The sequence below is a fragment of the Belonocnema kinseyi genome, chromosome 7 (assembly GCF_010883055.1).
Source record: "Belonocnema kinseyi isolate 2016_QV_RU_SX_M_011 chromosome 7, B_treatae_v1, whole genome shotgun sequence".
Classification (NCBI taxonomy): domain Eukaryota; kingdom Metazoa; phylum Arthropoda; class Insecta; order Hymenoptera; family Cynipidae; genus Belonocnema; species Belonocnema kinseyi.
Genome location: NC_046663.1, coordinates 45,310,296 through 45,335,066, shown reverse-complemented (window position 1 = coordinate 45,335,066; position 24,771 = coordinate 45,310,296). Strand labels below are relative to the sequence as shown.

Here is a 24,771-nt window from a genome sequence, read left to right as displayed (position 1 = left end):
AGATTTTGATTATTGTGATTATTTATCATTAATATTTATACAGCCATATTTGAGGTTTAATAGCTTCGATGAAACGAGCTGTATATGAGCAAATTCTTATTTAGGAGGGCCGTTTTTTCCAGGAAAAAAATTCCTGGTTATTTATCAACAATTTTTTAAAAATAAAAATAATTGTTTTTAAAATAAATGGGTGTTTAGTGATTCTAATTGAACATAATATATATTTCCGATTACGAGTTAATTGTTAATTATACAAGAGTTATATATTTTGTATTAAGAAATTAAAAAGATATTGCAAAAATAATGCAAATTTCAATCTTTTATTTAAATTTAAATGAAATCGAATGTGCTATTTTAAGACAAACATGTTGGAGTTTTAATATTTTTTATGCTAAAAAAAATATATTATTTTAAATATATATGAAATAAATTATCATGAAGACTATCAAAATTTAATAAAAAAATATATATATTTAATTAATTAATTAATATTAGATTTTATTTAAATTTTAAGAAAATATTGAGATTTGCACTACCATCGGGGATGACTGAATAAATCACGAAAAATAAATTTCCCGACAATGTTACCGAATATGAAAATTCCAGAATTAAAATGATTTAAAAAATGATTCTTCAGGAAATTATCTTTACATATTAAAAAATCAAAAATGAAATATTTTTAGGAAAATAAACTTTTTGAATGTTCAATGTATTTTTTAAACTATTTTTTTGAATTGAAAAATGTTTTTAAAATATTTTACAATGAAAATGAACAATACAGACAAATTTATATTACAAGAACGAAAATTTTTTTAAATAATAGATACAATAAGAAAACTTGCATCAGGAAATTTTTTTCCAATTATTATAATTTTAAATTTGAGCAATAATTATAAAATATACATTAAGAATTGGAAAACAATTTCTTAATTATATTTTATTATTGTATTTGTAATAAATAAATAATATTCATTATTAAAAAATTGTAATTGTTTAAATACGGGAATTTTATTATTCCGGAAATTTAAAATTCGGGATTTCTATATTTCGGTTATTTTATAATTTCGAGAATGTTCTTTTGCGGATATTTTATTTTTCGGTATTTTCCAGTCGTTCCTATTCGTAAAATAAGATCTTAAATAATTTAAAATATGCCTTCTGCAGATTAATTAAATTATTTGTAAAAACGCCACACTTTTTTGTTAAAAAGTTCAACTATTTCGTAAAAAATTTACTTTTGGTTTAACATTTATATTTTGGTGTTGAAAAATAAATTCTTTTCTGGGTAACAGTTCAACTTTAAAGAAGAATTTTCGTTTTTTATTAAAAATTTATCTTTTTCCGTACCAATTTCATCTGTCTTGGATAAAAGTGGAACTATTTAGTAGAGAATTCAAATATTTTGTTAAAAATTCATCTTTTTGGAATGAAAATTCAATTTTTTTTGTAGAAACTTTTTTTTTTAATTCATATTTCGACCTTGAAAAGTTAATTTAAAAAAAAGTTGAAAAGTTAAATTTAAAAAAAAATTTGTTTTAAAATGAAGATTCATCTGCTTTAAAATAAATTTCAATTTTTCAATGTTTTTAATACGGGAATTTTCTTATTATTTCGAGAATTTTCTTTTTCGAATATTTCATTTTTCGGAATTTTTCAGCCGTGACTATTTTTGCAATATCATCTTAAATAATTTAAAAAAATACCTTCTGCACATTTCCTCACTTTGATTATCGAATAAACAATAACAAGAAAATAAAGAAGAAAAATGTCTTTTTTGCAATATAATAAAAAAATCCCGATCCTAAATAAGATTCCCGGGTTTTGCTCGATTTCTCAGTTCGCTAAACACCCATTGTTAATTTTTTAAAAGATATTCTAATATTTGACTGGATTCATTTTTCCCATTTGAAAAATAATAATTTATTTAGAGATATTTAAACTACTTAAATTTCGATGTTTGAAGAAAATACCAATTTTTCTTTAAACATCAGTAGTTTTTAAATCAAATTATTGAAATTTTCTTTCTACATTCTAGTGAGGTCTACCTTCTTTCCAGAGAGACCGACAAACTTAATTTTCGAAATTTCCTAACTTTTCTTAGAACAATTTTTAATTTTCTACTACCATTTATTCTAAAACACCAAAATTCTAATCTTGTAACATTTTTAATATAAAATCTTATAAAAACGGAATAACACAGTTTTAAATTAAAATGTTTAAATTTACTATTCTTAAGAATTATTTATAACAAGATAAATTCAACAAAAAATTGCAAAACCATGTCGGTTTTTCAAACAAAACGCCGCAATTTGATTAATTTTCAACTCTTTAAAGATTTTTCCGGCGGAAAAGACAGTGAACCTCATCAGAACCTTGGAAAGAGAATTCTCGATTAAAGAAGACTTTTTCCACTGAATATCTGCTCGAAAAAATAAAACGTTTCTTTTTACTTTCAAAATTTCCTATCATTTCCTGATTTAACGGCCGCCCTCTTATTACTGTATAATTTTAACGCTAAAGTAGCAATCTAAAGTAAAAAAGTGACGCGACAAGCGTGTCAGAAACAATAATCAAATAAAATAAAACAGTGCCTATACTTCTTTTATAATCCGAATAATCAAGTTGTGATTAATTTTCATAATTAATTTTCTATAAATATAAATTTTTAAACGAAATTTACTTTCTTTTCGCGTCACAGAAAAATGTGATGTCGAAAAACCAACTCAGTTGTTATTCGAAAAGAAAGGACACGTTTTGACTCCGGCAATGTTCGTGCTGCTTCTGTAAGATTCGTACATCAATATGAATAAAATATGTTAAATAAAGTAGTAAGATTCAAGAGATGATTTATACATACTAAATGTATATTTACACAGCCTCATCTCTTCAAGCGTACACCGCAAAGAGGTGATTGTTATTAATCGAGTGATGCGATCAAGCTAGAGCGAGAGGAAGAAAATCAATAGCTTTGTTTCTTTCACACTTTTCTTCGCGACCCACTGAACGCCTAGCGATCCACCGCCGAAGCTATAATAAATCGTGCACAACAAACTTCATTATTACACTTTAGAGTTGAAATTCTCTTGAAATGGGACTTAATATTTACAGGATTGTGTATTTCTTCTTCATAAAATTTCAAACTGCCAACTGTGACGTAGTACTGGTTTGCCGAGTCGCAAGACGAGCATCGTCATATCGATGCTCGCCATCAAGCAACGACAGAATATTTTTCATTCTGTTTGGCGCCAGTGATTAGTCGACTAGACTAGACACAGTACACTTTATGGCGTAACGAGGGCATTGCACCTGCTCCTTAATTTATGATTTCGACTCTTTTTTTTTTCTTTTTCTTTTTACAGCGTCTGCTACTTTCCGCAGTTCGCGGTGCGATTGCGACTTTCTCTAGGAGAAAGTCATTTTTCACTGAGGATTTGTTTCGCTGGTTTCCAAACACTTTATTTTTTCGCCACGATTCTGACAGTCTTTTCATGGCCAACTGAGGACCTGAAGAACCTAATTTTCGGCGAATTTCGTACGCCAGTTTTGTAACTTTACCATCTAATTGACTGGATGTTCTGGTGCTCCTTCTGCAGCGTCTTCAACAACTGCTTTTGTACCTTATGGTCCGCCTGTAATGAAAATATCAAAATATTTTTAGAAATTTATGATTGGCCGACATTTGATCGGCTCTAACAAAAGCAGAAACGTTGGAGCCTTTTTTTATACGCCAATCATAAATGATAAATAATCAATAAATAGTTTATAATTAATAATAATAAATAATAAATACAGGCTTAAAAATCATATTGCCAAAAATGTCACAAGGGAATTCGGATAGATTTAAAAGATTTTAGAAAGACTTCCATTATTTTAAAAAGAATTACGATAGATTTCAAAGGTTTCAAATATTTAACATAGATTTCGGATAGATTTATAAGATTTCATAAAGACTTCAATGATTTTTCAAATGTATCACAAATTTTTCAGATATTGTCAAAAATATTATTAAGATTTTGGGTAGATTTAAAAGATTTCATGAATACTTCAATTGATTATTTCACAAAAATTTCCAACAGATTTCAAAGAGTGCGCAAAGATTACAATGATTTCTCCAAGATTTTAAATATTTAGCCAAGATTTCGGATAGATTTAAAAGAATTCACAAACATTTCAACGATTTTCCTAAGCTTTCACAAATATTTCCATAATTTCACAAATATGAAATATTCCGCAAAGATTTCAGATAGATATCCAACTATTTTGGATAGATTTAAACGATTTCTGATAGTTTTCAAAAATTGCACAAAAATTTCAATGATTTCCCAAAGATTTCATAGCGGTTTTTAAAGATTTCGGATAGATTAAAAAGATTTCACAGAGAATTCAACGATTTCCCGAAGATTTCAATAATTTCACAAAAATTAGCAAATATTTCAAACATTTTTCAAAGTTATCAGAAAATATTTTGGATAGATTTAAAATATTTTATAACAATTTCAGTTAGATTTTAAAGAGTGCACAACGTTTTCTATGATATCACAAAAACTTCAGAAAGATTTTAATAATTTCACAAAAATGATCAGATATTTCGAATATCTCCCAAAGATTTCAGGGATATATTATAAAGATTTTAATGATTGATTACCCAAAGATTTAAAAGATTTCACAACGATTTTAAATATTTTACAAGAATTTCGGATAAATTAACAATATTTAAAAAAAAAATTCAGAAAGATTTCAAATAGTGCACAAAGACTTCAATGATCTCACAAATATTACGAAATATTTTGAAAATATTTTCAAAAATATCACAAAGACTTCACAAGGATTTCAGATATTATCTAAGGATTTAAAAGATTTCAATTATTTCACAAAAATTTCAGATAGATATAAAAGAATACACAAACATTTAAATAATTTCACAAATATTATAAGATATTTCAAAAATAAATATAATAAAGATTTCAAATATTTCGCAAAAACTTTAGATAGATTTCAAAAATTGCACAGAGATTTCAATGATTTCCCAAACATTTCACAAAGATTTAAATAATTTCACAAATAATATCAGATATTTCCAATATTTCGCAAAGATTTCAGGGATATATTACAAGGATTTTAATGATTGATTACCCAAAAATTAAAAAGATTTCACAACGATTTCAAATATTTTGCAAGAATTTCGGATAAATTAAAAATATTTTATAAAAATTTTAGATAGATTTCAAAGAGTGCACAAAGATTTCAATGATTTCCCAAAGATTTCACAAAGATTTCAATCGTTTCACAGATATTATCAGATATGAAAAAAATATTTCAAACATTTCGCAAAGATTTCAGAAATAATAATACAAAGATTTGAATGATTTTCCAAAGATTTAAAATATTTTAGAGAGATTTCAAATAGTTCGCAAAAATTTTAGATAGTTTTGAAATATTTTATAACAATTTTTCACAAAAATTACGAAATATTTTGAAAATACTTTCAAAAATATCACAAAGACTTTACAAAGATTTCAGATATTATCTAAGGATTAAAAAGTTTTCGGTCAGATTTAATAGATTTCAATTATTTCACAAAAATTTCGGATAAATTTCAAAAAGTGCACAAAGGTTTCAATAATTTCACAAATATTATAAGATATTTCAAAAATACATATAACGAAGGTTTCAAATATTTCGCAAAAACTTTAGATAGATTTCAAAGATTGCACAAAGATTTCAATGATTTACCGAAGCTTTTAATAATTTCACAAATATCTGTTAACTGGCAATGTGGGTAAACTTTACCCCCACAAATGTTTGAGCTCAAAATAAGCTTACTAAATTCGATAAAAATGGAGCATTTAGCGACATTTACCAGTAGTTGGCATCACTAACTGAAGATTCAATAAGTGAGCATAGAGCGGCAGGCGTCAGTGTCCGTTAGGCAGTCGCTCAAAGTAAACTCCAAAAATTGTGGGGGTCTGAATTACCCCGTGTGCCATCAGTGAATAAAAAAGTGATTTTTTTCAAAAATGTTTGCTATTTATTTTTGTGATTTCTTAAATTCATTATTTCATAGTTACTTGTTTTTTTATGGCCTATAATTTACGGTCTCGCTTGCCAAGATTGAAATTGCTAGGTTAAAAAATATTGACTTATGTTTCTTTTTACTCTTTGCTTTCATTTGTAACTATTTTGGCGCATTTAAATAAAAATAAATTCATTTGAATATTGAAAAATATGAGGTTTGATTTTATCAAAAAATCGAGGTTTCATTTTACAAAATACATACCTTTTTTGAAAGCATCAATATATCAGTAATTTTTTTTTTTTAATATAGTGTCTTAAGCATGTACCCTTAAACTTGTAGCTAAAAATATTAAAAATTACGGGATTTATGATTTTTTTTTTTAAATGAAAAAAATGACTTTTTCCGTTCTTTTCTTTCAACATTTTTTTACTGTTTTAATTAAAATAAATATCTATAAAACCGATTTAACTTAAAAAAAAGCTTGCCCTAAACTACATTAGATAATTATTTGATGCTAAAATATTAGATACTGGGAGCGCAAAACTCATTTGAACGCGTTGGGGTTTTAATTACCCAGTGTGCCAGTTACGTGTATTAGTACGAACAGTGCCAGCTAAGGAATATTACTAAATATTTTAATAGAATTTCAAAGATTTCGACAATACTTCTAAATATTTCAGAAAGATTTCAATGATCTCCCAAATATTTCAAAGATGGTACAAAGATTTCAAAAATATTAATTTATTTTAAACGAAAAAAACATTTTCTACCATAAAAGGTGGTGTTTCAAAAAATATTGGAATTTTCAAACTAAAATGATAAATGCCCAACAAAAAAGTATCATAGTTTATATTTCAATTTAAAAGATGAAAGTTATTTTTTTAAAAAGAAGAAGTTTAAAACCAAAAAGACGAAAGTTCAACAAATATCTATTTTTCACTCAAGAAAGAAATAAAAGTTTATCAAAATTGTTGAACCTTCAAGTCAAAAGACGAATTTTCTAACAAAAAATATGACTTTTCAGCAAAAACTTAATTCCCCATAAAACTGATGCATTTTTACCAAACTAAAATGAAATTTCAGACCTAGAAAATTATTTATTTACCAAAAAAGGAGATTCATAAACTCGAAAAGATCAATCTTAAAAATAGGCTTTTTTACTAAACAGTTAAAATTGTAATTCAAGAGCTGAATTTTCAACTTCTGCCTTCTCATTTTTCTTTCCTCTTTTTTATTTTTGTCCAAAAATTTTATTTGTTTTTTTTATATTACAATAGGATTTTTTGTTTTTGTTTGTTGGTTGTTGTCCAAATTTGGTTGTTGGATTCTTGTTTTATTTAGCAGGATTTTGCATCAATTAAATCTTGACTAAAAAGTAGCATTTTCATTAAAAAATTACATTTCCGGGAAAACAGTTGATTTTTTAAACCAAAAAGATAAATTTTGAAAATACTAGTTGAGTTTTCTATTTAAAACAATTTCAATTGACTTTTTAATATTAAAATATGAATTTTTAAGATAGAAATAAGTTGCTACGTGACAAATTGAATTTTTAATCCAAAAAGACGAATTTTTAACCAAAAAGGAAGACTTTTTTTAAATATTTGAATTTTCATTCAAAAAAGATTCCAGTTTATTTTTCACGGTCAAATTATGACTTTTTAAACAAAAAAGAAGTTAAAACAACCAAAAAAATTGAATTTTTAATCCAAAAGATGAATTTTTTCAACCAGAAAGGATGATTTGTAAATAATTAGTTGAATTCTCTACCAAACAGTAACATTTTTATCCATGAAAGATGAAACTTGTACTAAAACCGAGAAATTTTTAATAAAAAAACGACCAATTTTCTTTTTAAAGTTGAATTTTGAATAAAATTGTTGCATTTTTATCCATGAAAGATGAAATTTATCTTTAAAAAGATGAACTTATAATTAAAAAGAAAATAAACAATTTTCAAAAAAAAGGGGAATTTTCGTCCAGAAAGAATTTTAGTTCTCTTTTTAACAACAAAATATTAAATTTACATTAAAAGTTACATTTATTTCAAAATAGCTCAATTTTGAACAAAGCTGCAGAATTTTCAACCAAAAAGTATGACTTTTCAACTTAAAATATATATCTTTAACAAAAAAAAGTGATTTCTTAACATAGCGATTCAACCAAAAGTTTTAAACAAATTAGGTCAATTATCAAGCAAAGAAGAACGATTTCTAACAAACAATTTGCATTTTCAAACAAAAAAATGAAATTTCTTCTATGACAGATGATTTTTAAAATTTTCCAAAAAATAGTTGCATTTTCTGTTTAAAAAGATTTTGGTCGAGTTTTCACGATCAAACTATGAATTTTTTTAAAAGAAATCATTTTCTACCAAAGAAGTTGAATTTTCAATCCAAAAAGACAACATTTTTAACCAATAAGGATGAATTTTTAACAAAATTTTTGAATTCTCTAGCAAATAGATGCATTTCTATAAAAAATATGGAATTTATCTTAAAGCAGAAAAATTTTTTATCACAAGAAAAGTTGAGTTTTCATCCAAAAAAGATTCCAGTTAACTCAGCAACATCAAAAACTGAATTTTTGTAACAAAAAAATAAGTTTCTACGAAAAAAATTTAATTTTCAATCCAAAAAGACGAATTTTTTCACCCAAAAAGGATGAATTTGTAACAAAATAAGTAAATTCTATACCAAACAGTTTCATTTTTATACAAAAAAGATCAATTTTTTACTAAACCAGATAAATTTGTGATAAAAAACAAAATTTTTTTTATAAGTGGAACTTTCATCCCGAAAGTATTTCAGTTCATTTTTTCAAAACCAAAATATAAATTTTAAACAAAAAGTAGATTTTCTACGAAATATTTAACTTCTCAAGAAAATAGTATAATATCTTAATTTTTAACCAAACAGTTGCATTTTGATAAAAAAATTTATTTCTGCTAAAACTGGTACAGTTTAAAATAAAAAAGACAAATTTAAAAAAAAGAGTTAAATTTTCAACTGAAAACTTAACGAAAAAATTTAATTTTCTATTAAATTAAATAAATTCTGAGATTCTCATAAATTCTCGGAGAATTTATTTCTCGGTCAAGACCCGTTTATTGTGACAAGCACTACGTGCGCAAGGTCTTTGAACAAGGCGAGCTCAACGTCGAATAAATTCCAACGTGCGAGATGATTGTTGATATTCTGACAGAGTCTATTTTGGCCGAGTCGAAAATGCTTTTTTTCAAATGCCTGATTAGTTTGAAACGTGCTGACAACTATATATGGTTTTTATACGCACTTGAACTATTTGATGTATGAGTCGGCATGTACTCTCGAATGTCGTATATCGAGTGTTACGTTTACTACTCTCGGTATTTTTTAATTTAATTGTATCTTACATGTTTATTTGTGAACTAAACATAGTTAAAATTGAACGATAATTTTTTTAAATATGAAAATATACAAAATAATCTGATGAAATGCCTAGGAGTTAAAGGTGAGTTAAAAAAAATTCAAGATGAACTAAGCAAGAACTGTAATAACAAATTTGGGGCAAGTTCCAAATGAATTACGAAAAATATTAAATTATTTGAAAACCTACTAATTTCTAACAAAATAAGTGATTGATTACAACAACAACAAATTGAAACGAATTGCAAATAGTTTTAAAAAAGGCCTTAAATTGTTTAGATCTCTTAAAAGGCCTTGGAATCTTTTAAACTGTTCTATAATATTAAAAATTTTTTTAAATCTTTCGAAATCTCTTGGGATTTTTTTTAATATCTTGAAAAAGCCAAGGGATTAATAAAAATATCTTAAAATATTGCAAATTCATTGATCACTTTATCAATTGAACTTGAAAAGTTCGAATAAATTCATAAGAATTCAGAGTAAATACCTGAAAATAATTTTTAATCTCTTGAAATCTTCGAAACCCTACAAAATATGTCACTTCTCGTGAATGAATTCTTTGAAATCCACTAAAATATTATTAAATCCGATAACATTTTATATTTCCTGAAACCCTGGAAAATTTATTAAAATATCATTGATCCTCGGAAATCTTAGGAAATCCTGTGAAATATTTTAAAACATTACAGGTACTGGAAAATCATTCCATATCTTTCGAAATTCTAGACATTTCTTTAACCTAAAATTAAAAATTCCTGGAAATCGTTGCAAATTTCCAAAAATATTTCAAACCAAAAGCTCCTAAAAAACGCCTTCGAAGTTTTAAAAATACCCTCCAACCTTAAAAATTCCTTCAAATTATTGAAATCTATTAAAAATTTCTCGGAACCTTTAAAAATAATCTGAAATATTTCAAAAGAATTCAAGACAATTCAAAAATAGGTATTGGATTTGAGAAAAAAAGTGTCTAATAGTGACGGTGTGGTTTTTCCAAAACAATCGAATCGGAATATGTATATAATTACGCGAGTTTTTCAGTTTCTAGGGATTCAATTAATATTTTAAATTTAAAAAACATTGAACAATTATATGATAAGATATTCATAAATATATTAGTACTATAAAATAATTAAATAATACTAAAAACATGATTAATCATTTCTGGAATTTGGCTCTAAAGTCCATGAGTTTCAATAATAATTCAAACAAACATTTACTTTATCTTCTTATACTTAAAATTCAGTGCATATTTAGGCAGAATTAATATAGGTAATAACCAAATAGTTGAATTTTCAACCCAAAAAATACGATTTATCAACAACCAATTTATCTCAACCAAGTAGTTGAATATTCAATTTAACCCTTAAAAGGGCATCCTGGGTGTAAGACACCCAACGACTTATTTGCGCTTTAACAAAACGTACCAAATTCAATAAAATGGAACATATGACGCCAGATTAACAAATGACATGAAAACATATTCTTCTATGTCATTTTTCACATAATTTTGGTTTTTATAATTTTTATACGCAGTTTAATCACGCAAAGTACGGTGTTTCATTTTTCATTTAATTTAAGCTTTTATTTTTCAGAATAAATATCTTTTTTGGAACAAACACTATAAGACTAATCTTATTTTTGACGCGCCGTATCTCGGAAGTATTCAGGTTAAATTTTAAGTCAAAATATCAAAAACTTAAAAAGTTATGAATATTTAGAGTGGAAGAATTCATTTTTAATTTTTGTTCCAAAAAGGATTGTTTTAACTAATTTAAATTTCAAAATCTGTTATGAAACCTTTTTCTCCTTAAACTAGATAGATTAAACATCATTAATTGATTCTCTTGTAAAAAAAACTATCCAATAGCGCCGGAACATCACACGCTTGAATACCCTTGGGTGTAATATACCCAGTAATACACCCTTTAAGGGTTAAAAATCTCAATTTTCAACCAAATAGTTGAATTTTAAACTAAAAAATTCAGTTTTCAACAGAAAATGGAATAGTTAAATCTTCAGTTAGCAAATTAATTTTTTTTTTAATTTAACCAAATTGGTATTTTCAACTAGATTTATTAATCTTTTACTGAAATGGATGAATTTTAAATTAAAAAAATAAATTCTTAACATACGAGTTCACTTGCAACCAACTAATTTTATTTTCAATCAAAAAATTGAATTTCTAAAGGAATAGTTGATTTTTCAACTAAAAAAGACAAATTTACAAACAAATAGTTGAATTTTGAACTAAAAACGGTGATTTTTTGATAAAAAAAACAACAAAATAGTTACATTTTCAGTTAAAAAACTTAATTTTCAACTAAATTGAAGAAAACTTAACTGGAACAAAATAAACAAAATAAACTAAAATAGTCAATTTTCAAATAAATATGGAATAGTTAGATTTTCAGTTAAAAATTAATTTTCAACCAAACTGACTAATTTTCAGTCTAAAAATAATAATTATCAGAAAAAACATGTCAAAAAAATAATTACATTTTCAAACATAGTGTTGAATTTTCAACTAAAAACGATAATTTCTCAACTAAAAATTGAATATTCAAATTTTTAGTTAAAAAATCAATGTTCAAAGAAATGAATTTTTCACTAAAATACCGGAATATTTAACTGGAATTATAAAACTTCTAGGTAAAAAATAAACTTTAAATAAAACAACAACATTTTCAACAAAATAGTTCTATGCAGTGATTTAATGCTACTTTTACAAATGAAGAATCATTGTTATTCAATTTTATATTTCGAAATAAAAAAAGCAAGCTCACAAAACAAAATTCCATGACTTTAAAAAAATTCCCTGATATTTCCAGGGTTTTCAAGGTTTCTCCACGTCAAGAAGCTTGTTTAATTTTCAAAGTCAGCTAAAATTAACTTAATTATGGTTTGATTGTTTTTTAATGTTCTAAATAGAAAAAAGAATCTAAAAAAATTCAAAATTATATCATATACAAATTGGTTTTTAAATCTTTTGAATTATTCTCTTAAAATTAATTTAAAAATATATATTACTTTAAATTTTCCCAGGAATCTTATTAACATTTTGTTTATTATCTTGAAACTTATCAACCACCTTAAAAACCTTCAAAATTTTATTTTAAAATCTTCCTTTTAAAATCATTTGAGTTTTTCCTCAAAACTTTTAATAAATCGAAATTATTTTTTAATATTTTGTAAATCTTTATAAATATCCACTTAAAATTAATTTTTAAAATAATAAATCATTTTCAGTTTTCCATTTTCTACCATTTTTATTCTTTCAAACATTTCACAATGCTTGAAAGGCTACGAATTTTTTGTTCTAAATCTTTAGAACTCTATATTTTGTTAGAAATTGTTTGAAATCTTTTCAAGTTTTAAATTATTTTTTAATCTTTTGAAAACTTCTAAATACCTCTTAAACTTACTCAAACTTTATATAAATTGAGAATTGTTCAATTGCTGTTTATATATAAAAATTGGTTTTGAAATCTTTTTAAATATTCTCTTAAAATCAATTAAAAAAAAATTAGTTTCAATTTTACACGGAACTTTAGAAGAAAAATTTTTTAATATCTTAAAACCGAAGAGGTTGAATATAAAAAAATTTTAATATCATAATTCTTGGTAATTAAATTTTTTCAGTTTTAAGCCAAGATCGGTTTATTTAATTTGTCACATTCCGACAGACATTTTTTAATTTGTAATGTTTACTATTTGAAATTACATCATTTTGAATGTTTTTAAAAAATAATTTAATTTTAAAGATTAATAATTTTGTTTCTAGATTGAATGGTAAAAGTAACGGTTAATTTATTTTTCAATCTTAGAAATTTTTATCTAATCAATTTTAATTTTAAATTATAGTTTTTTAAATGTAATAAATTAAAATTCTAGTATTTTAGAAGCTTTGACTTTGACACAGTTAATTTATTTTAAAAATTTTAGTTAGAAAATTAATTTAAAAAATAATATAATCAAATTTATGAAATTTCAACTAGAAAAATTAATTTTTCAGTAAAATAGATGAATTGTTTATACAAAATATGAATTTTTAACATAAGAGTTTAAATGCAACCAAGTAATTTATTTTCAATGAAAAAATTTGAATGTTTGAATGTTTTTAAAAAATAATTCAATTTTAAAGATTTATAATTGATTTTTTTTCTATTTCTAATGGTAAAAAGAACGGTTAATTTATTTTTCAATCTTAGAAATATTTATCTAATCAATTTTAAGGTTAAATTATAGTGTTTTAAATGTAATAAATTGAAATTCTAGAATTTTAGAAGGTTTGATTTTGAGACTGTTAATTTATTTTTAAATTTTCCAATTTTGATCGCTTGGAATGGAAAGTTATTTAAATTGACATGTCTTCAATTATTCAATTTTGAACGCTTTTAACTATAAAAAATACCATTTTAATTTCTTCAAATGAAAAATGGTCCAATTTTCAAAATTAATATATTGTCCTATTTTCGAAATTCTATTGTAAAATCATTCAATAACTGTTCAATTTTGAACGTTTCAAATTTATAATTATACTAATTGAACTCCTTAATGATAAAATTATTTTAATAAAATTTTATTCTGAAATTGTTAAAATTAGAGAGTTTCTAATAGAAAATGCTTCAAGTCGATATATTTTCCATTTTAAGCGCTTTAAATTAGAAATGATACAATTCCATTTTTTTTAAAATTATTTCAGATTATTTCAATTATAAATTGTGAGTTATTCATGTCAACACTTTAAAAACTCTTATTATTTTATTTGCTCATTTTTCTTTTTATGTTGAGAAATAAAAATCTTATATTACTAAAAATAATTATAATGTCAAAGAAAGTTTTTTATACTAATATAAAAATTCTTGAAAGTTTGAAAAAATTTTTAGAACTAACAACCTATTTAGAAATATATTTACCTGCAATTGATTTAACATTTCTCTTTGAGGATGAAGAGCTGTGATGGCCAGATCACGTTCTAGTTCATCGAACTGCGGTTCCCGTATGTCCATCTTGTGTACAAGTTCCAACTGAGACCTCGTGATATGCTCATTAAGCATTTCCTGCAACAAAAATTTTAAAAATCTTAAGAAAATACATTAATTAAGGCTGAAATTTATTAATTAATTGAGACTGAAATTAAGAGACTCAAATAAAAAAAAAAACTAACTTCGAATATAACAAAATTTATTTTATTTATGTTTTTTTTTATTAGTTCATTTTATTATTTAAAGTTTAGAATCAGAGAAGTCCAAACGTAAGATAATAATGTTACTTAGAATAAAGAAAAACTTCCTATATTAGTTTCAGTAAAAATAATAAAATTTTTAAAATCATTTAGTTACAATTTTTTAATTTTAAGCGGAATTGGATTCTTAGTTTATTATATAAAAAAATAAAAAATAAAAATTTTTCATTTCTCTCCAAAATTATGAGATTTATATTTAGAGCAATGAAAATTTATCAGATTCCTCAAATTTGTTAAAATCCGTGAATTCCTTCAATTCTCGGAAATCTCTGAAACCCTTGAATATTCTGAAGTTATTAAGCTCTTTTAATTTTCTGCAATTCCTGAAATTCCTTGAATTACATAAATGCTTTGAAACTCTTAAATTCGTTCAATATCCTGAATTTCATGAATATTCGTAATTCTCTGAATTCCTTTCAAAACTCCTTGAAACCTTTAAATATTCTGAATTCCTAAAGTTATTAAAAATCTCTTAATTACTTCAATTCTCGGAAATCCCTGAAATTCTCTCGACTCTCTGAATTCAGTGAATGACAAAAATGCTCTGAAATCTCTTAAATTCCTTCAGTTTCTTAAATTTCTTGAATATTATGAATTCCGTGAATTTTCTCAATTTTACACATTCTCGAAATGCTTTAAAATTCCTGAAATTCTCTGAATTCCCTAAAAGCCTTGAACTTTTAATTCTATGGAATTTCTTAATTCCACAAATTCCTTGAATTCTATAAATTTCTGAAAATCTCTAATCTTTTAATCCTCTAAAATCATTTATTTTTCTATATTTCCTGAAATATTATACTTAAGCATTCTACATTTCCTGATTTCCTTAAATATTTGGAATTCCTAAAATTCGTTGAATTATTTGTATTTCATTTATGAACTAAATCACCGAAAATCCCTGGAATTTTCTGAATGACTTGAATATCTTGACATTCTTCATTTCTACAAAATCCCTGAATTGCTTTCATGTTCTGAATTCTCTTCATTTATTGAATTCCAAAAATGCACCAAATCCCTGAAATTCTCTGAATTTCCTGAAATCTTCGAACATCCTGAATTCCCTTAATATTCGGAATTCATCAAATTCTCTGAATTTTGTGAATTCAGAATTTTTTATGAACTCAGGAAACTTTGAATTGCTGAAATTATTGAATTCCCTGAATATTTTGAATTCCTGAAATACCTTCAATTCCCTGAACTCTTTGAACAGAAGTACTTAAAATCTCCAAATTCCAACAATTCTCTGAATTCCTTGAATTTCGAAAATGCTCTCAAACCTTTTAAATTCCCTGAAATCCTTTAGTTTTATCAATCCTGCGAATTCTCTTAATTCCATGAATTCCCTCAATTTTCTGAAATCCCTGAAATTTCATGAATTCCTTAAAATCTTTGAATTTTTAAAAATATTTTGAATCTTTGAACACTTTAAATTCCATGAATTTCTCGAATATTCTGAACTCCATAAATTTCTGAAAATCTGATTTCTTTTTAATTCTCTGAAATCATTATTCTGAAATTTCTGAATTTTTTTAATGTACTGAATAGCTGAAATTCTTTGAGTTCTTTGGATTTCTTAAATAGTTTAAATTAGCAGAAATCCTCTGAAATTCTCGGAATTCCTTGAATATGCTGACATCCTAAATTTCTATGAATTCCTATCACATTCTGAATTCTCTTCATTTCTTGAATTCATCCCATGAATTCCTGTAATATTCAGAATGTCCTAAAATCCTAAATTCTTTGAATTCCTTAAAATATCTGAAATCCTGAACTATTCTGAATTCCCTGAAATGCTGAAATGCCTTGAATATTCTAAAAATCAGTTGAATTAATTAAATTCTCTAAATTTCCTGAATTCAAAATATTTAATAAATTTAGAAAATTCCAAAAAATTTCTAAATCTCGTTAATTCTTTTTAGTCCTTGAATTGCTTTTATTCATCTGAATTACTTGAATATTATGAATTCTCTGAAATTTCTGAATTCCTTTTATTATTCTGAATTCTTTGCATTATTTTGAAGACCTTGGAATTCAGAGAATTCTCAGAATTCAGGAAATTGCTCGAATTCAAGAAATTCAGATGATTGAGGGAATTTTGCGAATTTGGAGAATTCTAATGATTTCAAAACATTGCAAGGAATTTGGGGAATTTAGAAGAATTCAAGGAATTCAGATAAATTCAGGTACTAGGAAGTTAAAAGAATTCAAAAGAAAAAATTCCAAGGAATTTTCAAAATGAATAAAATAAAATTACATAGAATTTAAAGAATGAAAAATGACTAATTTAATACTGAAACATATTTCAAATTTAACGATTTCAATAGATAATTGGTTTGAATAGAAATTATCCGCAACTGAAAAATTTAAAAAAAGCCGTTGTAAATTAAAATTTTTTAGTAGGCTTTCGAAATTTCCAAGTCACTTTCCACAGTAATCTGTTTAAAAATTGAAAATTTTTCATGAAAAATAAAACAATGCCTTTCAAATTATTTTTTCAAGTGAGTAAATTTCACAATTAAAAATTGGAATTATAGTAATCTTGTTTTATATTCATATATTATCAATTGGCAATGCAATTTTTCGGGCACGCTTTTGCGCATGTTTAATTGATAATAAGAACATTTTTTTTTTAATTTTTAAAAATAAAATGAAATAAAATACTCTTACCTCTTAATTTTTTTTTAAAAGAAGGTTATTAAAGGTTCTAAATCTACATTATTTCATTATCCTTGATATCTGCAAACTTACTTCACTGACCATTAATTGATCCGTCCTCCTTTCGTCGAAAGAATCTGAAACAGACCGAAATAAATCATTAGAGCTCCAAGTCTGAGGATATCAGTCCCCCCCCCCCTCCAAAAAATTATATACTATAAAGAAAGTCTTTAAACTAATCTCTCAAAAATCTATTCTGCATTTTTGGAAGCAAAAGCTTAATTATTAAAAATTTTAGGCAAGCAGTTAATTTTCATAGTACTGATCTTGAAAAACGTTATTAAAGTATCATAAATTTGGCAAGTAGACTTACTTTCGAAGTCCACAACAGGTCGAAGTTTGTCAATTATCCTCACCCAATCTAAAAATAAATGTCAGATACAAAATATTTTAACTTTTCGATTTGTCTGAGAAGTATCACAAATACTTGTAAATATACAATTTTAAGGAAGGAGGATCGGAATCAAAAAGGATCGAATCGAAAAATAATGACAATAAAACATTCACAGAAGAGAGATTTTAAGAGAAACTACGACTGATTGTGTGAAAATCTGGCAGTGGTGACACTTTTACTACGGTTATGAGAACTTGAATTTTCTTTTTACTTTGCGTACATACGGGCCTCCGACTCACTTCAGAGTTAAAAAACGTTTAAGTAAATAGTGTCAAAATTAGAAAAAATAGTGTCAAAAAATTGTTCAAGTATTAAACTTATGTGAAGTCCGAATTTAAAAGTGTACAATGAAAAATTAACTTCATCATTTAAAAAATTTCCAGTTTTTTAAAACTAATATTTTTAAAGTACTGAAAATGAATTTCAATTATAATTTAAAATGTTATTCTTTCGTTTATAAATTATCAAAATTCCTATTTCTTTATTGCAGGCTTCTCGTTTCGCCATTTTTGGGTGTAAGCTCATTCTTTTTGACTGAAAAGTAAATTATTAAATTTTTGGTTAAGAATTTATATTTTTTGGTTTAAAATCTTATTAGTTAGTTAAAAATTGAATTGTTTTCTGGAAAATTCAACAATTTTGTTAAACAGTTATAAATCTTGGTTGAAAATTCAAATGGTTTTTTGAAATTTTGTAATTCTTTAATTTGAAAATTCACCTCTTTCCTTAGAAATTTCACCCTTTATGGTTGAAAATGCAAGTAGTTAGTTAAAAATTAATCTGTTTCGGTTGAAAATAATTTTTTTTTAATATCGAACTATTTTCTAGAAAATTCGTCTTTTTGAGTAGAAAATTAATTTTTTTGATTAAAAATTCAAATTTTTTTTACATTAATTTTTGTAGGTTAAATCCAACATTTTTCGTTGAAAATTCATAATTTTATGTTGAAAATTCTACTTAATGGTTGAAAATAAATTACAAGTTTTTCACCAAAAATAGATTAGTTCAATTTTCAGATAAAAAATTAAATTTCAAGCAAAAAGCTGACTTTTCAACTAAAATTATGAATTTTTTAACTGGAATAGTTAAATTTTCAGTTAAAAAATACATTTTCAACCACATGACAATGATTTTTCAACAAAGTAGTTGACTTTTCAAGAAAAAGGATACTTTTTAACAAAACTGATCAATTTTTAACAAAGTAGATTAATATTTAACCAAATAGTTAAATTTCCATAAAACGAGATGAATTTTCTCCAACCAAAAAATGAATTTTTAATAAAGTGTTTCAAATTTCAAACAATTACTTGAACTTTCAACCAAGAAGATTAATTTTCTACCAAAAAATACCATTTTCAAACAAAATACACAAATTTTTTACCAAACAGTTGAATTTTTAACTAAAAAAGATAAATTTACAATTAAAAATAGAATAGTTAAAATTTCAGTTAAAAAATTAATACTCAACTAAAAAAAAATCGACAAAATAGTTCAATTTTTAACCAAAAAGATAATTTTTCTAGCAAAGAGATGAACTTTCAAGCAAGAATTTTAATTTTAAATCAAAAAATGAAATTTCCAACACTAAAAAAGATTATCAACGAAAAGTGGAATTAAATTCTCAGTAAAAAAAGGAATTTTCCACAAAAACAAAAATAAATCAAATTTTAAACAATTTATAGTTGAATTTTCTACCAGTTCTTTGAATTTAAAACACAAAATAGAAGATTTTCCAACAAAACATCTGGATTTACAAATAAAAAAATGACTTTTTAAGAGAACTGTTGAATTTCCAACTAAAAAAGATAAATTTACAATTGAAAATGAAATAGTTAAATTTTCAGTTAAAAAAATTAATTTTTAACAAAATATTTCAATTTTTCACCAACAAAGTTCAATTTTTGACAAGAAAGATGAATTTTCAAGCAAGAAGATTATTTTTCTACCAAAATCCACGAATGTTTAATAAAATACGTGAATTTTCAACCAAATAGTTAAATTTTCAAGCAAGAAGATTTTACTAAAGTTCATAAAATTTTAATAAGGACAATAAAGATAATAAAGTTCATAAAGATTTTAATCAAGTTTTTAATACACGAATTTTTAACCAAATAGTTCAAATTTCATCTAAAAAAGTTTTAATCATAAATCAAATAGTTAAATTTTAATATTGAAAAATAATTTTTAAGAAAAAAAAACAAGATTTTAGAACAAAACAGTTAAATTTTCAACCAAATTAATTTTTAACTAAAAATTTGAATTTGTATCCAAGAAGATTAATTTTCAAACAAAAAACAACGAATTTTCTACAAAGTGGTCATATTTTTCTCAGAAGAAATTAATTTTGAACCAAGATTATTTCTCTAAAAAAAAGCCGAAGAAATTTTTAGTTAAAAAAATAATTAATTTTCAAATAAAAAAAGAACGAATTTTCAACAAAATAATAACAATTTTCATGAAAACAGATAAATTTTAATCAAAAAGATGCCTTCTTAACCAACAAATATGGAATTTCTACCAAAAGAAATGAATTTTCAAACAAAAAAGATTAATATTACAGAAATAAAGTCGAATTTTTAACCAAGAAAGATGCAATTTCTACAAAAGTAAATGAATTTTTAAATTAAACACGCAAATTAAAAACAAAATAGTTGTACAAAAAAATTCAGTGTTAGTTTTTAACATAAAATTATGAGTTTTAAATAAGAAGTAAATTTTTTATGAAGATACTTGAAGTTACCAAAAATAAATGAAAATTTGAGAATAACCATTACTATAAATAGTGTTCGTAACAAAATATTTTAATTTTGCGGATTTTCAGTGTTTTATTTCCCTTAATTTTACATTTATTGAAAATCTTGCCTTTCAAAATGCTTGAATAGTTTCAAAATTTTATGGAATCTTTTTAAATTTGTTATCATTTTTTTAATTCATTTGAAACTTCTAAACAATTTTTTATATCATTTGAGTTTTCTCTTAAACTATTAATAAATACTGCAAAATTAAAATCTTCGGGATTATTTTCTGACAATTTTGGAAATCTTTTAAAATTTTTTTTTTAAATATACCCTTAAAATTAATTAACAACGAACAAGGAATAATTTTTAATTTTCTAATTTTAAATTAAATATCGGTAAACTACAAAATAAAAAAATTCTAGCTTTCATAAATTATACAAATTGAAGGTTAAAAAAATCCACGCTATAATTTCAATGCTCTAATTTGAAGAATCAATGAACTAATTAAACTTTTTAAATTATATAATTTGAAGAAATTTTAGTAAAAAGCATTAAGACTTGATAGATTGCAGTTTTTTTTAATTAACACTTTTAAACTAGAAGTTAAATTATTTTCGTTTTAAATTGTCAACAAATAATAATTGTTCAATTGTTATGTATACATAAAAATTTGTTTTGAAATCTGGTAAAATATTTTTTAACATTATTTGTTGAAAAGAAAAATCGTTAAAATTTTTTACAGGAATCTTCATTATATTTTTTTATTATCTGAAGATCTTTAAAAATCATTTAAAACTGTCGAAAACTTATTTATAGATTTTCAAAAATATATATTATGTTAAACATTTTTTGGAATCATACCAAATTTTGAGTAATTTTGTATCTCTTCAAAACTTCTAAATATCTTTTAACCTATTCGAATTTTTTCTAAAATAATAATTGTCCAATTTTTTTATACTTCCAATTTTATTTTATTATAAACTCTTTCAAAGTATTTTGTAAAAAATAAGTTTTAAAACAAAAATATAATTGAAAAATTCCCCAGAAATCTCAAGCAAATTTTTTCACTATCTTTAAACTTTGAAAATCTTTAATCCTTAATCAATCCGGCAAACTAAACAATAATCCCTTAAAAGTTTCTAATTTTTGTTTAAAATTTTGGAAATTTTTCGAAATCTTCTTAAATATTCTCTTAAAATTAATTTTCTAAGATAAAAAATCATTTTTAATTTTCATAGGAATCCTAATGAATTTTTCGCATATAATTTTATTTTGAATTATCTGAAATATTTTTAACTTTTGAATTATTTTTGAAATTGTTTCAAAACTTCTGAATATCGCTTAAAATGATTCGACTTTTTCCTACCATCTTTAATAAAACCTGCAAAATTTTGTTAAATGCCCGAAAATCTTCCAGATTATTTTTTCTTTACAATTTCGGAAATCTGTTTAAATCGTCTTAAAAATACTTTTAGGACTTATGACGGGGTTTATACAAAATATTCCAATTTTTTACTCGGAAATAAGAATTTTCTATGAAAATGTAAATTTTCCGTTCAAGAGAATAGTTTAATTTTTCACCAACTAGGTGAATATAAATATTTATGTGAAGTTTCCACCAAAAAAAAAAAATAATCTTCTACCAAGTGCAAACATAAATAATTTAGTTAAGTTTTAAGTTTAGAAAATAAATTGTTAAAAAAACGACTTTTCAACTAAGAATATTTAAATTTGCAACCAAATTAATTTAAAAATACAAAATTTAATTTTTATCTAAGAAGATTAAGTTACAACCAAAACACAAAGAATTTTCTACCAAAAAATATCAACTTTCTACGAAATGAAATGAGTTTTCGAACTAAAAAGAAGAATATTACAAAAATAAGGTTAAATATTTAACCCAGAAAACTGCAATTTCTACGAAACTAGATGAGTTTTTAAATTAAACAGACAAATTAAAAAGAAAATAGTTAAATTTTTATACAAAAAAAATCAGTTTAATTTTTTGATATCAAAGTATATAAGTTTAAAAAAAAAGTAAATCTATAAATGTACTTGAATTTACAATCTGAAGAGAGCAAACATTTTCATTGTTCAAGGTGGCCGTTTTAATCGAAGAAAAAAATTCCCGGTCATTTTCCGATTTTTTCCCGGTTCGCAAACATTTTTCACGTTCAATAAAATTTTGAAAATCAAACTATATTCTAAACATTTTCCCATATAAAGTAATAAACAATAAGCAACAAATGAAAGCATTCAAAGTGGAACTGTTGAATTCCAAATTTTGAAATTGAAGGTTTAAAGTTTTTTAATTCAGAAATTGAGTATTCAAATGCTCAAAAATTTTCATCTACAAAATGGAAGGAACCTTTCAATTAAACAATGTTAAATGAAATGCAAATAAACTTCAAAATTTAGAACTTTTAAAAATTATAGAGTTCAAAGATTCAGATTAAGTTCCAAAAATATAAATCCACGTTAACATTTTCAATACTCTAAATTAAAGAATCAGGCAATGAACTTTAAAAATTTTCTAAATTATATTATTTTAAATAATTTTAAGCTAGAAACATTAAAAATTGAAAAATAATTTTTTAAACTTAACAGTTCTTAAATTAGTCATTTTTAAATTTTTTTTCAGAACTTTTAAATATATTTCAAAATGAATTGAATTTTTTCTATAATTTTTAGAAAATCCTGCAAATTAAAAAAAATTAATTTTAATTTGTAAATAACAATAGAACACTTACTATTTGTAAAAGTATTAGAGTAATATTAAGAGATATTTAGAAGTTTTAAAAAGATTCAAATTAAATTTAGAATTTGAAATAATTTGAAATACTTACAGCCGAATTTAAAATAAAATTTAGATTTTTGCAGATTTCAAACAAAAAATTTAGAATTATTTTAAGAATTGTTAAAGTCTACAAAAGAAGAAAAATTTTCTTAAGATTCTTAAGAAAAAAGAAAATGATTTTTCACTTTGAAAAATTATTGTAACAGAAAGTTTAAAAAGATTTTAAGAGATTTCAAAAATTATCAAAGAACAAGGAAGATTTTAAGGATTTTTTTGCAGGATTTTCAAAAATTGTAGGGAAATTTCGATTAATTTTAAAATATAGTTAGAAGTACTGGAAAAATTTTTTTATCTTTTCAAAACTTTTACATATCTCTTAAAATTACTCAATTTTTTTCTAAAAATAATAAGTGTTCAATTGTTATTTATGCGTCAAAATTTAACAATTTCACTTATAAATTGAAAACTTTTTAAAAAGAACCATTAAAACCACTAAAAGATTAAAAGTTTTTCGAAAATTTAAAGATTCAAAGCTTTCTATGTCAAACAATTCAGTTTCGAATTGTTTTCCTTTAAATATTTGGTTTCATTTTACTCGTCTTAAATGAACAGTGAAATATTGCTAAATAATAAATACTTATTCTTTTTATACGTTAAGAAATTTCAAATTAAATGGGATGAAAATTAAATAATTTAGACTCACAATATTTTTAATTTAATAGAAACCTTTAATTATGAGTATATTATTATTGATTTATTTTAAAGTTGAAAATAGTAAAACGCACGTTTACATTTTTTAATAGCTTAAAAAAATAAATAGAAATAATATATTAATGAATTTATTGATTAAATTTAATATAAAACAATAATATAAATGAATATCTGAAATTCTGAATTAAAAATATATTATTGTTAAATCATGAAAATTTTTATTTAAAAATAAAATTATCGGAATAAATGATATATTAATTTCAATCATTATCAAGATTTTCGAATTCTAGAATTGTTTGGTCAAATCAATTATTGTTCAGATTTCTATACTTAGAGTACAGATCCATTATTAAAATTATTTATTTATTTATATTTACAGTTCATAAAATTAAACTGTTTTTTATCAAAAAATTTCAACTTCAATCGCTTTAAATTTTTAATTGTTTATATCTTCAAAACTGCACTTTAATTATTTTTAAAACTGTTAAAATCGAACTTGGGCAGATTTTTCTTCTGAAAATTCGTAAAATTCCCGGTTTTCGGTCAAGCGGCCACCCTGTTTTTTATTTAAAAAATCTTTGACTTTAAGAACTTTTCATTTAAAATTTTTTTTTAACCTTTAAAACTGCATTTTAAAATTATTTTCGCATTAAGGGCATGCGACACAGTGGGATTCCTACATTACCAACCTCTTTTTTCCATTGAACAAAATTTTTTTGTGAACCATAGAACTTTTTTGGTAAATGAA

The 24,771-nt window shown here is 23.8% G+C and overlaps 1 protein-coding gene across 5 annotated transcripts in view; it reads right to left on the bottom strand.

The window, feature by feature from the left end:
• Window positions 1-3,350: 3,350 nt before the first annotated feature.
• Window positions 3,351-24,771, bottom strand: part of LOC117176074 (hypoxia-inducible factor 1-alpha-like) — a 245,644-nt gene continuing 224,223 nt past the window's right edge. For 2 of the 5 annotated variants that reach the window (XM_033366087.1, XM_033366085.1), the window contains 4 exons: window positions 17,697-17,744; window positions 17,417-17,460; window positions 14,340-14,483; window positions 3,351-3,629 (listed from right to left, as the gene is read on the bottom strand). In XM_033366087.1, coding sequence (XP_033221978.1) covers window positions 3,552-3,629; window positions 14,340-14,483; window positions 17,417-17,460; window positions 17,697-17,744 — 314 coding nt within the window. In that variant the 3' untranslated portion in view covers window positions 3,351-3,551. The remainder of the gene's footprint in view (window positions 3,630-14,339; window positions 14,484-17,416; window positions 17,461-17,696; window positions 17,745-24,771) is intronic. The other 3 variants (XM_033366086.1, XM_033366088.1, XM_033366089.1) reach the window with 3 other exon arrangements.